Source organism: Aaosphaeria arxii (genome assembly GCF_010015735.1).
Source record: "Aaosphaeria arxii CBS 175.79 unplaced genomic scaffold BU24scaffold_3, whole genome shotgun sequence".
Classification (NCBI taxonomy): Eukaryota; Fungi; Ascomycota; class Dothideomycetes; order Pleosporales; genus Aaosphaeria; species Aaosphaeria arxii.
The window spans coordinates 2,196,954-2,210,774 of record NW_022983476.1 but is presented as its reverse complement, the minus strand read 5'-3'; the positions used below and the strand labels follow the sequence as shown (position 1 = coordinate 2,210,774).

The 13,821-nt window shown below is 50.2% G+C and overlaps 3 protein-coding genes across 3 annotated transcripts; 1 reads left to right on the top strand and 2 right to left on the bottom strand.

Moving 5' to 3' along the window:
* Positions 1 to 121: 121 nt before the first annotated feature.
* BU24DRAFT_154524 (uncharacterized protein) lies at positions 122 to 2,724 on the bottom strand. Its single transcript, XM_033521312.1, has 3 exons — positions 2,386 to 2,724; positions 533 to 2,267; positions 122 to 457 (listed from the first exon to the last, which is right to left on the bottom strand). Exons 1-3 carry the CDS (start codon positions 2,521 to 2,523, stop codon positions 360 to 362), a joined length of 1,971 nt encoding a protein of 656 aa, XP_033385967.1. The 5' UTR covers positions 2,524 to 2,724; the 3' UTR covers positions 122 to 359.
* A 1,197-nt stretch (positions 2,725 to 3,921) lies between these two features.
* Positions 3,922 to 9,784, bottom strand: BU24DRAFT_154475 (DNA-directed RNA polymerase II subunit RPB1). The gene is made up of 4 exons (XM_033521310.1): positions 9,472 to 9,784; positions 9,264 to 9,420; positions 4,246 to 9,211; positions 3,922 to 4,180 (listed from the first exon to the last, which is right to left on the bottom strand). The coding sequence occupies exons 1-4, from the start codon at positions 9,598 to 9,600 to the stop codon at positions 4,165 to 4,167; spliced, it is 5,268 nt and encodes a 1,755-aa protein (XP_033385966.1). The 5' UTR covers positions 9,601 to 9,784; the 3' UTR covers positions 3,922 to 4,164.
* Positions 9,785 to 10,168: 384 nt separating this feature from the next.
* BU24DRAFT_420669 (WD40 repeat-like protein) lies at positions 10,169 to 12,078 on the top strand. Its single transcript, XM_033527534.1, has 4 exons — positions 10,169 to 10,397; positions 10,465 to 10,526; positions 10,593 to 10,822; positions 10,876 to 12,078. Exons 1-4 carry the CDS (start codon positions 10,328 to 10,330, stop codon positions 11,942 to 11,944), a joined length of 1,431 nt encoding a protein of 476 aa, XP_033385965.1. The 5' UTR covers positions 10,169 to 10,327; the 3' UTR covers positions 11,945 to 12,078.
* The last annotated feature ends 1,743 nt before the right edge of the window (positions 12,079 to 13,821 follow it).

The following is a 13,821-nucleotide window of genomic DNA, read 5'->3' as shown; positions in this document are numbered from 1 at the left end:
ATTGTTGCAGATGTAACAATACCTAGGTGACTTTTCTGCATTCGTGAAGTCTTTGTATTATCGTACTTGTACGAAATTTGGTTGGGAAAGTCGCGAGCATTGCCGGTTAACGGCTCGCATGACTCACAAATGCAAATCCAGAGCAATGAAGTTGAGTGTTTATACTGTATATCAGTGCATCTATCATCATTTTCGTAGATGAATGAATCTGTTTCCGACACCTTGGGGGCTATATCGTAGTGATCCTCCCATTCCTTAAGTAGCCAATCCATACATAACCTGGGTAGATACAGCCGCCAGATAATGAACAACCGATGCCAATACGCCATTACAGTTAGCCAGCTAGCAAAGTGGCACAATCAAAAAGCACGAATGAGGGATGCTTTGAATGCAGCATCGACATCCTTCCTCCTAAAACCTGGCGTCCGTCCCAGACAAATCGCATGTTTGATGAGTTCTGCCAGCCCCATGTTAGCTTTGATCCATCCCCGAATGAGTGGCACGTATGGTGCCGGCAATAGTGAAGACCTACCATTGACAAGCTTCGATACATCGATCAGCGCAGTTTGCTTGCGTTTCTTCTTAGCGATCGGTGTGTGGGATAACGATGAATCATTCTGGACACTGCCGAATCGCAAACCGTCTGTGGCGTTATTGGTATTGCCATTGTTGAACATCGGGGCAAGATCGAGACCCAAAGGCTGGTCGAACGCGATCGAGACGTCCATTCCACCCAGCTTGAGAGTGCCATTCGGCAAGCCCATTCTCATGTCCAATCCGTACGTTTCCTGGCTGAGAATGTCGAGGTTGGTCTGGGATGGCGTGCTGTTCGCCGATGTTGAATCTAGAGTGCTGCCCCCGTTGCTCAGGCTGGGGCTTGTGGAATTCGCTGTGTTCGATGCCAAATTCATGTCGGCGCTGCCGGAAACGGGCAGGCTGCTGCTCGAGTCTTCTGTACTGAGAGGTTCGTCTGCGTCGACGAAAACTTCTGCGAAGGAACTCTGTGGGTTGATGCGGCAACCGTGGTTCTCTTCTAGATATCCTTCTACGTCGTGAGAATCAAACCATTCGCCTTCGTATCCGGTAAGGTCAACAGTGATGTCGTGACTGAGCGTGGGATCTACGGCGTTCTCTGCCCGTACCCAGCTCTTAGGGAAGGGTCCAATGGAGCGTATGTTCCATGCATTCGGAATAGGAGTGATATTGCCCAGATGATCTCTCCTGGGATAATGAGTACCAGCTCCGCCTAAATGAATGAATGGCGTGTCCCAGCAATCGAGGTCCTCATCAACTCCGCGAGCCAGGATCGTCTTAAGTTGATCTCGCAATCCATCAAGGGTCAGATATGGGAGCGTAAGTCTGAATATGAAATTCGCTGCTATTGGTCGTTGTTGTGCATTAGACAGCATGTGGAAAGCAGCTTCGAGAGCGGAGCGGGTTAGTCTACGAGCAAATGTGACTTCATCGTGGCTGTAAGTCCAATCGGGTTTTACTGATCTGGTCGAGATGCTGGACAGGAAAGGCGGGCTCGGTTGTTTTAGTGGAGGAGTGTTGATAATGGATGTAGGAACGTCGACACGGAATACTTGAGGTTGCTGGTGCGGTCTGGGGAGACCAGAGCCAGGCGACATAAGATCAATCAGTCCGAATGGCAGCTCTTCTGTAGACCCATATCCTTGCAACCTATTCTGGTCCATGGTTTGGCCTATTGTTAGCCGTGGTCTCGTCGAAACGATACTAGAGTCCGCCATTGACGAAGCCATGGTGGGATAATATGACTGTTCTGTAGGGCCATCGTATTGGGGCGGTGAGACGGAATTGGAGCGTGAAGAAGGTGTGTTAAGTATTGTGGAATAGCCCCAGCCCAGGTCGGTGTGCCGTGGCACCGTCTGCGAAGTTGTTTGTGGATGTTGAGTGGCGTCTACGGACCCTATAGTGGCAGTGGTCTTGGTCGATCCTGTACCTGCCTCGAAGACAGGATCTCCGTCTTCAAAAGCTCCCTCATCGTCACCATCATCGTCACCCTCACTAGCAGTTCTGGCGAGCTTGACGAATGATTCCGTCGCCCGCTTTAATTCATGTGCCAGTGCTGGATTCATTTGAATGGCCCCCGACCTTAGAGCAGCTTCGTTGAACTGGAGGAATGCTGTATTCATCTGATCAATGATGGACTGCAATCGCGAATTCTTGTTCTTCAAAGAAGAGATGGTGGTTTCTTTACGCTGCCGATAAGCCCGTTGAGCAAGGCGAATCTGAGTACGACGTCGCTGAGATATACATCAGCCTCCATTTTGGAAAGATGATTGGTGCTGTAAGGATTGTTTATGAGGGGGTTAAGGCACGGCGAGAATGATAAGACGTCAAAGTCTTTTATGGTCTACTCACATCGGCAGCAGTTGCATCCTGAGTATCCACCCTAGGCCTGCCCCTCGCCTTCTTGCCACTTGATTCTTCGCCATTTTTCGAGTCTGTCCTTGATCTCTTACGAGGCGGAGGGTGACCATCATCCTCAGAGCTCGCCATTGTCGGCACAATGACTTCTTCGAGTAGTGACTATCGGACGCGGAAGCGTCGGAGGCCAATGACTGCGACAGGGTCCCTGATATATGTACGTAGGTAAATACGGGCGAGATGAGCTTTCATTCAAATTTCGTAGCTACCGAGTCACTGCAAGAAACATACACTATCGCGGGTTCATGACGAGAGAATGGAAGATCGTTGTGCACGCGCAGACACAAGGTCAACCCCCAAACCTAAGATGTAGATGGGGATTCCTGGAGCTTGAAAGGGGAATGGTCCCTTCTTGGGGAAAGGTTGCGAGCTAAGCTTGGTCAGCTCTTGGTGCTGGCGTAGCGGTCAGAGAGCGTTTTGGTGTGACTGCCGCCGGAGGTTTTCGTCCCTAAAAGCAGCGCAATGTAGTACTGTTTAATCAAAGGGAGCTGCAATTGTCCAGCCGAAAAGAAATCGATCCCAAACCTTACGCTATTATAGATTAGCGAATAACGCATAGTACAGCGTAAAAGTTGCTTACCAAGTAACTCAGATAGTGTCTTGGGAGTCCTGGCTGTGTTGCTGCTTGTGCAGTGTCGAAGGCGTCCTTAGGGCGAACAAAGATTAAATGATTACTATTCAAGGCCGACCGAGGTTGAGACATCACGTGTTTGAGGGCCCAGAGCAACGCGTCACATCCTACCGGCGCTTTCACGGCGCGTTTAATAGAAATCTATCTTATGCAGGATCGATGCCTGTCGTCGGCAGTTAAGAGAGATAGCTATGGATTTCGTTGGAGAATTAAGGATTTGTAAAAACAATCACCGATGCAATGTTGTGCACATGCAGCTTGCGACAAAGAATGTCATTTTCAAGTATTATCTCTCGTCATATCGAATCCCGCATTTCCTGCATCTACTGAGCCATTCTGAATGAATGTTGCTCGCTGGTATCGTCCTCTGAATCTGGTTAATCCGCCTGCCCCTGCCTTTCTATCTATCAAACTAACGACCTGTCGAGCACAATCTGTGAGGTCCTTCTCGAAGCAATGAAGAACTGGAAAGCCAACGGCATGAGAAAAAAAAATTGAAAAAAAGGCAACGCATGCCTGGAAACTCCAAATGATTTGGGCAGTATTTTGGTTTACCCATATGCAGAAACAGGAAATAGAAACCCCAACGCCTCGCATTTTGTGCACATGAACTTGTCGATCAAATTAGGCCAATGTTCCTTCGCGGACTGCTCAGTCTTTTCGTTGAATAAGGGGGATGAAGAGAAAGGAAACCCAAGAAATCCACCGCAGACGCCTGCGATCCCAGTGAAATGTGCGGGTGTTTTTTTTATAATGTGGTGACTGTACGCACGAGCGCACAGCGCGAGATGTGGCGGCGTAGAGACAGGCAAATATGTTATACATGTTACGATCGATCGGGAAGAAGTATTAGGGATAAGGCTCGCGCTCGGAGTTCTATCGTCGTGGGCCTAGCTAAAGGTACGGCGCCATCGAGCTCGGAGAACGGGCACGGTTTATAGACGTGGCTCATCGATTCGGTGATCTTAAGGTCACCAAGATTAGCCATCCGCTATGTGAAGCGAAAAGACTTTTATACAAAAGCAAGGTTTAACCTTACAGGAAGATTCCCATCACGTGTGTTCCGCAAATGAGAACTGTCATCATTGTTTAGGTGATCTGCATATATTGTTAGTCACTGATTTGCAGGAAAGGAGATTTCAACTATGACCGTGGTGGCTTACGTAGGGGAGTATGATGGCGAGGTCGGCGAGTACTGTGGGCTCGTGGCCGAGTACGACGCCGGACCAGGAGACGTGGGAGAGAACCTGGGTGAGGTTGGGGAGTACTGATTGACCGCCGGGCTGGTTGGGCTATAGACAGGGCTAGTCGGGCTGTAGCTTGGCGATGTAGGTGACGTGGGAGAGCGCCTGTCACCTCCGGCTCCAAATTGAGGACTGCTTGGGCTATACATCGGCGATGTAGGGCTGTAAGCTGGAGACGTTGGGCTGTAGCGAGGTGAAGTAGCTCCACGGCCCATTTGCGCCGGCGAGGTAGGACTGTAGCTCGGGGATGTGGGCGAGTACGAAGGAGATGTCGGCGAGTAACTCGGTGAAGTTGGAGAATACGAAGGTGAGGTGGGTGATGCACCGTACGCTGGCGACGTAGGAGAATAAGACGGTGAAGTCGGCGAATACTGTGGGCTGGTGGCATTGTAGGCAGGCGAGGTAGAACCTCCGAACTGTGGACTGCTGATGCCGGGAGAGGTTGGGGAATACCCAGGTGATGTTGGAGAGTATCCTGGGGATGTAGGGCTGGTTCCCCAGCCGGGACTCATTGCACCTCCAGGGCTTCGGGCACCGGGGAAGGGACTGAATCCATCGTCGCCATTACCGTATGTGTTTCCAAGAACGCTTGCATTGCCGAGATCATCTCCACCAGGAGCGGCAAGAGGTGAGAAAGCAGCATCGAATGTTGGACCACCCATGCCACCTTCGTAGGTAGGTGATCCTAGATCATAGGGTGTGGCAGCGCCGGCGTCCATGTATGCACCAGCATTGGCACCAACACGCATGTGGGAGTTGTCTTCGATCATGGTGAGAAGCATCGAGTTGTCCATAACGAGATCAAACTCGCCGGTGCCCATAGGTGCAAGCTGCCCAAGCATAATGTTCTCTGAAACACCTCGGCAATCGTCAAGTTCACCAAAGCTTGCAGCCTCAAGAAGAATTTCGACAGTCTCTTCGAACGAACAACGCATGAGGGCACCGGTGTCGTTTCGGTTGATACCGTGACGAGTGATTGCCATGAGCAAACCACGCTGAGTCATGATGTCCACGAGGATAGACATGTGACGATGATTGACATACGAACCATCGAATGACAAAACCATCTTGAGTTCTCGAAGTAGACCAGCGCGAGCACCTTCAATACCCAGGACAGCGAGGACCTCGATAAAGGAATTGGAATATGTCTTAGTCGAATCGACGCCGGGGACAGCAAGAGTCTCAGCGAGGGCGGTACCAGTAGTATCCAGAATCCATTCGTTACAGTTGGCCTTCTCCTTCGACTTGTAGACGGAACCATCAGGTTGAACAGCAAAGCGAATGTCTGTTCGAATGAAAGCTCGCTCAACACCACGAACTCCGCGCAGAGAGACATCGTCGAGAAGATGCTTCTCAAGTTTGCGCATCCATCGTTCATCTCTGTCGTCATCGTCGTCATCGTCTTCCTTCAGGTTGTTATCCCAAATGAAGCGGACGCGAAGAACTTGCTCGTCTGCATTCTCGTCACTGAAGATGATGGCAATGTTCGGCGCAAACTCCTGTTTGATCCTGCCCGCGACCTCCGTGATGTTAATCTGCTTGTCCAAGAGCTTCTTGCGATCAAGCATGATTCGGAGTAGCCACTTGGACTGCTGTTCGGTGTCGATATCCTCTTCAGGAATGATGAAGTATGATTCCACCATGTCCTCATCGGCTTCGATGACTGTTTGATTGATGATTGGATCGTAGTACAGTTCAACCGTCGAGGCAAGCGATCGCAAAGTTGTATGCTCGATCTGACTACGAAGCTCTTTAGCCTGTTGTTGACTGGCATTTGGATCTTCTTGATGGACCATCATGGAAGGCGTCTTAATGTTCGCAGCAATGTTCAAAATTTCCTTAAGACGTGGCACACCGAGAGTGACGTTCTTGGAAGACACACCGGCAAAATGGAAAGTGTTCAATGTCATCTGCGTAGCAGGCTCACCGATCGATTGAGCAGCAAGCACACCAACCATTTCGCCAGGGGCAACGGCGGCTCGTAGGAAGCGATCCTCTAAATCGCCCAACACGTTCTCCAAGGCCAATCTGTTCAGACGGTATTCTTTGACCAGGCGTTTGAAAGCCAACTTAGATCTCAGTTGGCATTTGAAGAGATTGGTGGCACTATCTTGCGCTTCGCGAGAAAGATGGTCGTCACCTCTAATCACAACCAATTTGTCCAACGTCTCACGGACACGAGTGATAGTTTCAATGGGCTGGAGGTTGCTAGGCTTGTTGGTGTCGATTTTGAATTTGGCCTGGGCAGTCTCGAGCATTCGAGCGATGTTCAGTGGCAATGGGAATCGTTGTGAGTCGTCAATCAGGCGGGGTCGAACAAAATCTCTATCCTCCTCGAGCTGAGCCATTTCTTCGTCAAGATAGCGTTGAACGTCCAAATCACCCTGGATGTCGTGTGCGCAAAGGAGTATAGATGGATCAATAGGGAGTGTATCGCCCATCACGTCAACCTTGTAGGTCTTGTAGAACTGGGCGGTGGGGTTGGTGACACTGTCAATGTACTGATGCTCAATGCAAGCGCCATCAAGACCGTCCTCTCCGTACACGAATTCGACAATATCGCCCATGGAGTTTCGTACTGTGCCGTCGTATTTGACCATGACGTCTTCAAGAGCTTTGACCAAACGACGCTGAATATATCCAGTCTCGGCAGTCTTAACAGCTGTATCGATCAAACCCTCACGACCAGCCATGGCGTGGAAGAAGAACTCTTGAGGTGTCAATCCACGAAGGTATGAGTTCTCAATGAAACCACGAGATTCTGGTGAGTAATCGTCCTTGGTGAAATGGGGCAGACTGCGGTATTTGAACCCGAAGGGAATACGCTGGCCCTCCACGGCTTGTTGTCCGACAAGAGCCACCATCTGCGCGATGTTCACAGTGGAACCCTTGGATCCAGATGACACCATCTGCACGACGTTGTTCAAATCCTTCAAACTGTGATGAGCAGCGCCACCACCTTGATCACGTCCTTCGTTCAGAGACTTTTGCACCTTGGCTTCGAACGTAGCGCGCACACTGAGACCTGGATTGGGTTCCAGCTCGTTGGCAGCAGCAACCTTCACGAGCTCTTCAACTTGACTCTTGGCCTTTGTGATGGCAGCAAGAATAGCATCAGCCGTCTTAGGATCGGGAATAGTATCACCGATGCCGATACTGAACCCATTGTGTAGGAGCCAAAAGTTGACGATACGCTGGGCGGCATCAAAGAACTTGACGGCGGCTTCCCAACCAAGCTCATTGAAGAGCAAGTGAATAACACCAGCTGCAGAAGCACCAACGACCTTCTTGACCAGGACACCAACCAATAGTACACCTCCCTGGATAACGAGACCCTTGTCTTCTTTGTGATGCCAGGCCTCGTCGCCACCTCCAGATGTCAATATGTTCAGACGCTCTGGGAAGGCCATGCTAATGATCTGTTTGCCAGTCCATCTTGGGCGAGGCTTGAAAATGGCAGGCTGAGGAATGACTCCATCCCAGTCTGGTACCCACATCATGATGTTCATGACTTGGTCCTTAGTGAGAAAGCTGTCTCGTCGTGTCATCTTGAAGATACCACAGAGCGTATCCTGTACAATACCCATGAGGGGCGAGTTACGCTGTGGCGAGACAATGTTGAGAGGAACCATGCACAGATGCTTGATTTCAGCTCTAGTCTCGTCGCTTTGTGGAACGTGCAAATTCATTTCGTCACCGTCGAAATCAGCGTTGTAGGGTGAGGTGACAGAGAGATTGAGACGGAAAGTCGAATAAGGCATGACCTTTACGCGATGTCCCATCATAGACTCCTTATGCAGCGATGGCTGACGATTGAAAATGATGACGTCGTCGTCGTCGATGTGACGTTCAACTTTCCAGCCATACTGTAGTCGTAGCTGATCTGGATTCTTGTTGTGCCTCAGGTCTAGACGCGTGCCATCGGACTTAATGACATAGTTTGCTCCGGGATGCTGAGTAGGTCCATTGCGTACAAGCGCAGTAAGCTTGCTGATGTTGAACTTGGTCACGACCTCGGGGTAGGTCAAAGTCCTCGCAATAGAACGAGGAACACCGACTTGGTCCAAAGAAAGATTCGGGTCACCGGTGATGACAGTACGAGCGGAGAAGTCGACACGTTTGCCCATGAGATTACCACGCAGACGGCCTTCCTTACCCTTTAAGCGACCACGGATAGTCTTGAGTGGTCGACCAGACTTTTGCATAGCCTGTGGTACTCCGTTCGCGTCATTGTCCATGTATGTGGCAACATGGTATTGCAAGAGGGCTTCGAACTCGGTCAAAACGTGCTGAGGTGAACCCTGTTGAATACAATCCATGACACGGCCATTGGCACGGATAATATCGCCGAGTTTGTATGTGAGATCATCCTCTCCTCGCATGCCTTGGCCAGTTCCATCAACAGAGATACTCGGACGGACAGGTGGGGGAGGGACTGGGAGGACGGTGATGACCATCCACTCAGGACGTGCATAATCGGCATTCAAGCCTAGCAAGGCGAGTGTCGAGTCGCTGATGTTACGGAAAATGTTGAGCGCGTCTTGCGGTGTAATGACACGCTTCTCGTCACCGCGACCTTCTTCGTCGTCCTTGCTTGCCTTCCAGGTACCGGTCAGCTTGAGACCTTCTTTACGGATGCTGTCAGGCTGCTTGTGGCCACAACCGCCATGGGCGATAGCGGGTTGCTTCTTCTTGCCATCCTCCTCGGGTATCGATCCGTCACAGACACGCTTGATCTTAGAGAGTCGCCATATCGTGTCGAATCGTCGTTTTGCGTCCTTGGTGCGGATGGCAGCTTTCCAATCAGCCGTGGAATAATCAGCTAGGATAAGACCACAGTTGTGGCAAACCGTCTCGAGGATCTTCTTGATCTTGACGACGAAACCTATACAGGTCAGTAAAATTTCACGACAGGCATTCATGCAAGTATTGCGTACCGACGTGAAAGACGGGAACCGCTAGCTCAATGTGGCCAAAATGTCCCGGGCAGACGTTGATGTCTTCTTTGCACGTCTTGCACTGGTACATGCGGTCAATAGTGCCAAGACGAGGGTCGTTAAGACCCTGCGCTCGAGGTTCTTGCTTTTGCTCGTCCTATGATCTCGTCAGTATCTGCATGCAATGGGAGAGATGCATAGGCCGTACCATCGTCTCTGGGTAGATGATGTGCACGACACTCATGCCCTTGATCTCCTCTGGAGAGAGAAGACCGAACTGGATCTCCTTTATCGTGCGGAGCGGACATTTCGACGGAATTTGAGCTCCGGGAGCCATGATTAAGGTAATGAGGTGAACTTGTGATGGGTTCTTCTATCTACGATGGATGTTTTCGACCGGTGACACGGACAAATGCCGTTGTTGCGGGAAAACGGCCGGGTACGCCAGGCCTTCGCGTAGGCCTCCTCTAAAAAAAGTTGCAATTCGACTGTCCTAACGAAATATTGAACGAGTGGATCTGAATTCGCGCGTCTTCGAGATGAGTCTTGATGCGCAGCGCGCGCTCGGGTTGATAGGGGTGCTGAAGTGAGCGCTCGGCTCTCGACTTCGCGCTTCGGGGGCTTCGTTGTCTCGCCCGGGGTCGCAGAAGCTCGTCGCGCGTTGAAAATCGCGCAAGCGGCAGTACTATCGTCTGCGACGAGAAGTTATCCGCGCTCACAGATAGTACGGCGGGTGCGCGAGATGGAGATGGGGTGGGCGGTGGGAGGTTGTAAGAGAGAGGGAGTGCGGGAGTGAAACTCGTCAGGAGCCTGGGTTTACAAAGAGAGGCGACAAAGACGGCAAATTCCGGGGGCTGCGGAAGTCTTGGCAACGCGCCCACCTTTACTGGTCACTAACGCACGGAGCCTCACCTAATAATCTCTCCCACTGTATAGGTAACTATACCTATCCACTGTGTACGCCGCACTTCCTTTCAACAAAGGACTCTGCGCAGTCTGAAGATGCTGCACGGAATACGCAACATTCACACTGCGCACTGTTGCGCTACCATTCACTCAGCGCCATGAATCTGTCCTTAGTTGATCCCTTCGTCCTTGCCCAGGATTGTCCTGAAGTTATAACTGGACGCCTACGTGAGTGCACCCCCTCCGAATCGCAAATCCGACAACAACAATTCTTATGACTCATATGAACTTCCAGGCAGCGGCCATTCTACGTCTATACGTTTCAGTCATCGAGGCGATTTGCTTGCATCAGGTAGAGTACGTGCAGTACACAGCCCTCTGCAGGGCTTCGAATTCCAACCCAGCTAATCGCATCTTCTTCAGCATGATGGAATTGTCGTCATATTCGACATCGAAACCAACGGTGTAGCGCGCAAGCTACGCGGTCACACACGGCAGATACAGTCATTAAGTTGGTCAACCAATGATCGTTACCTGTTGAGTGCAGGGCAAGATTGGAAGGCTGTGCTCTGGGACTTGCAGGATGGCTCACGCTTGCGTACTGTCCGCTTCGAATCTGCCATTTTCATTGCAGAGATACATCCAAAGAACCAGTCCGTTCACAAAGCTGATCCATCTGCATCTATTCCTACTTACAGCTTCGCAGTAACCTATTTGTCGCAGCCCTTTATGAAGACCAACCCGTCCTCGTCGATATCTCCGAACCGATTCCCGTGAAGCATTCGCTTTCCTCTGCACCCCGCAGACTTCAATCCGAACGCGACAATGCGACCGAAAAACAAGCTGCCCAGGACGCGAAGCAAACTACCACAGTGACCGTATTCACGCCTTCCGGAGAACATATCTTAGCAGGAACGAATAAGGGCTGGCTCAATATTATCAGCGCAAAGACACACCAAATACTATACTCCCTGCGTCTCACAAACAACATCATCGTATTCGTGCGGTTGACTTTATCGGGGAGGGATGTCGTTATAAATTCCAGCGATCGCATTGTTCGGACGATACATCTGCCAGAGTTGACGGATCCCAAGCTTGACTTCGACACTCTCCAGCTTGAAGTGGAGCACAAGTTTCAAGATCTGGTACAGAGACTTTCATGGAATCACGTCTCATTCAGCCCCTCTGGAGAATACGTCACTGCATCTACCTGGATGAACCATCACATATACGTTTGGGAGCGTGGGCAAGGCAGTCTAGTGAAGATCCTGGAAGGGACAAAAGAGGAGTTGTCGGCTGTGGAGTGGCATCCTTTCCGGCCTTTTGTAGCGGCCGTTGGCGTGGACTCCGGCAGAATTTGGCTATGGTCAATTCTACAGCCCCAGCGGTGGTCGGCCCTTGCACCCGATTTCGTTGAGGTAGAAGAGAATCACGAATACATAGAACACGAGGACGAGTTCGACATTCAACCGCTTGAAGAAATCCACAAACGCCGGCTTGATCAAGAAGATGAGGAGGTGGATGTGCTTACTATTGAGCCTCAGAAAACGCCAATGACGTTTGAGGCAGATGATCTGGGTTTCAGGATGCCCGTTTTGCTGGACATAGAGGCCAGCGATAGCGAGGATGAAGTTGTCGCCATTGGTGCCGGTCAATTCAGAAGGAAAAGCCCTGGTACGGGTCGAGAATGGATGAACGACGACGAGGGGGCCGAAGTCGCAAGCAATGGAACAAGCGCTACACAGAACGGTACCAAGCGAAGGAGAGCTGGCTAAACAACCAATGGGGTAATGCATACGCTGCTTTACACTTGCGGCAAGTCAATTGTATTGAATATGACATGACCAACTCGATGGTTTACTCACCAAACTCTCTAAATCCAATGTGAATGAATAAGTGAAGTCTCCGGTTCAACGCCACATACCAGTGCCTTTGTGAAGACATAGCCACCGTATTCACCTGAACTGTTCATACAAAGACGCTGGTGTATGAGGTGGATGCATGTGTAGCACTCTCACAAAGAATTATGGACATGGCCAAGCAACCATAGAATGTCACAGTGTAAAACCGAATTATCGAAATAATGAGAAACAATTCCCAAAGCCAACATCGTAGATATCTCTTTGTGTCGGGAACAACATTGACTCCAGCAAACATGGTTTGGGCAGATGTTTATGCAATAGTTAGAAGGCAAAACGGTCTCAAATAATCGCCAAAGTTAGACATTGAAGCTGTCCCAAGTAAGGCTGCATTCGGATACTACTCCCAAGGTCTAACAGCTTGTCGATGTCTCCAATCGACCTCTTTTTTACTAAACACCAGCCAAACTTGCCATGCGCAATGTGTTTGATCGTAGAAATTATGTTAAATTAATTACTGTACTCTGGCAGCGATCTTTCCAGTTCTCTATGCAGACGTTGACCGTGCTCCAAGCTCACTACCTATCATTATGCCTTCTGGTACTACTGCATACAACGTCATACATTGGAAACGAGATGGACATTATGGAAACAGTTTCGGCATCAACAACCTCCGTTGAAAGAAGAAGCCCGCTGGTGACGCGTGCAGGGTCCAACTTTCGGCAGTTTGTACCAACAGTAACGCAGACAAAGGCACAGTGAAGACAAAGAAAGGGCAATATACACGGAGGAAGCCGCAGAAGCATTTTGTTTGCACAATTCAGGCACCATGGATCTCGCAGAATAACTAGGTAGATATCCTTACTCCTCCATTCATTCGCAGCAGTCAATTTCACGTCGCTAAACTTCCCCCAACCTGGATTTTCCTTCTTTGCCGATCAGTCACTTCACCATGTCGAACCATGCTACAGCGCCAAGGATCAGGTACTATGATCCAGACGACGAACGGCCGTATACTGCATTGGAAATGGTCGGGCACAATGTATTCGAACGCTCGCTCCACCTTAAGCATCATTCCTTCCTGCCATGGCAGAAGAAAGCATTCATTGGCAGAGTCGAAAAAACGTCGTATGTCGAATATGAGGAAGATCCTTCTCGACCGCCTCCAGCACGATATAACGAGTATAGATTGGTCAGGTCAGATTGGGGCGAGAAAGGGGGCGAGGAATATGAACCTGAAACAGCTTGCTACCACTCATCGAGCACTGATCCCGATGTCTGGCTTCCGTCTACGGGAGATTTCGATTATTCGGGCTGGGTGCAGGAGGGCACGTTGTTAGGAGCTTTTTATGCAGGGCCGGTCAGCAGGGAGTCCAATCTTGTGAACTGGACTTCTAACAAGGAAGCACCATTTATAATGCACAACTTCGGAATATTCTCGACTCGCACCGCCGTTGAGTACATGCATAATATCATCACCGCAGATTGGGCCCTCAGGCCTATGACATATGAGGAGGATCGCGATTTTATCCACAACTATATTGTGTTTGCTGATGTTGAGGTTCAGCACAGTCACGACGTGCGCGGAGCCAAGTATATCATAGTCACTGCGAAACAAGATAACGACGACACGCACATAGGCGCCTTTCGTAAGGAAAATCAGTCTACATCCTGGACTTTGGTAATGCCAGACACGTTAGACACCAGTCTGTCGTGGAAAAAGAAGCGCTGGATACTCCACAGGGCGAAGGAGGACACAAAAGAGCACCCACATGTCTTCATTCAAGATTGGG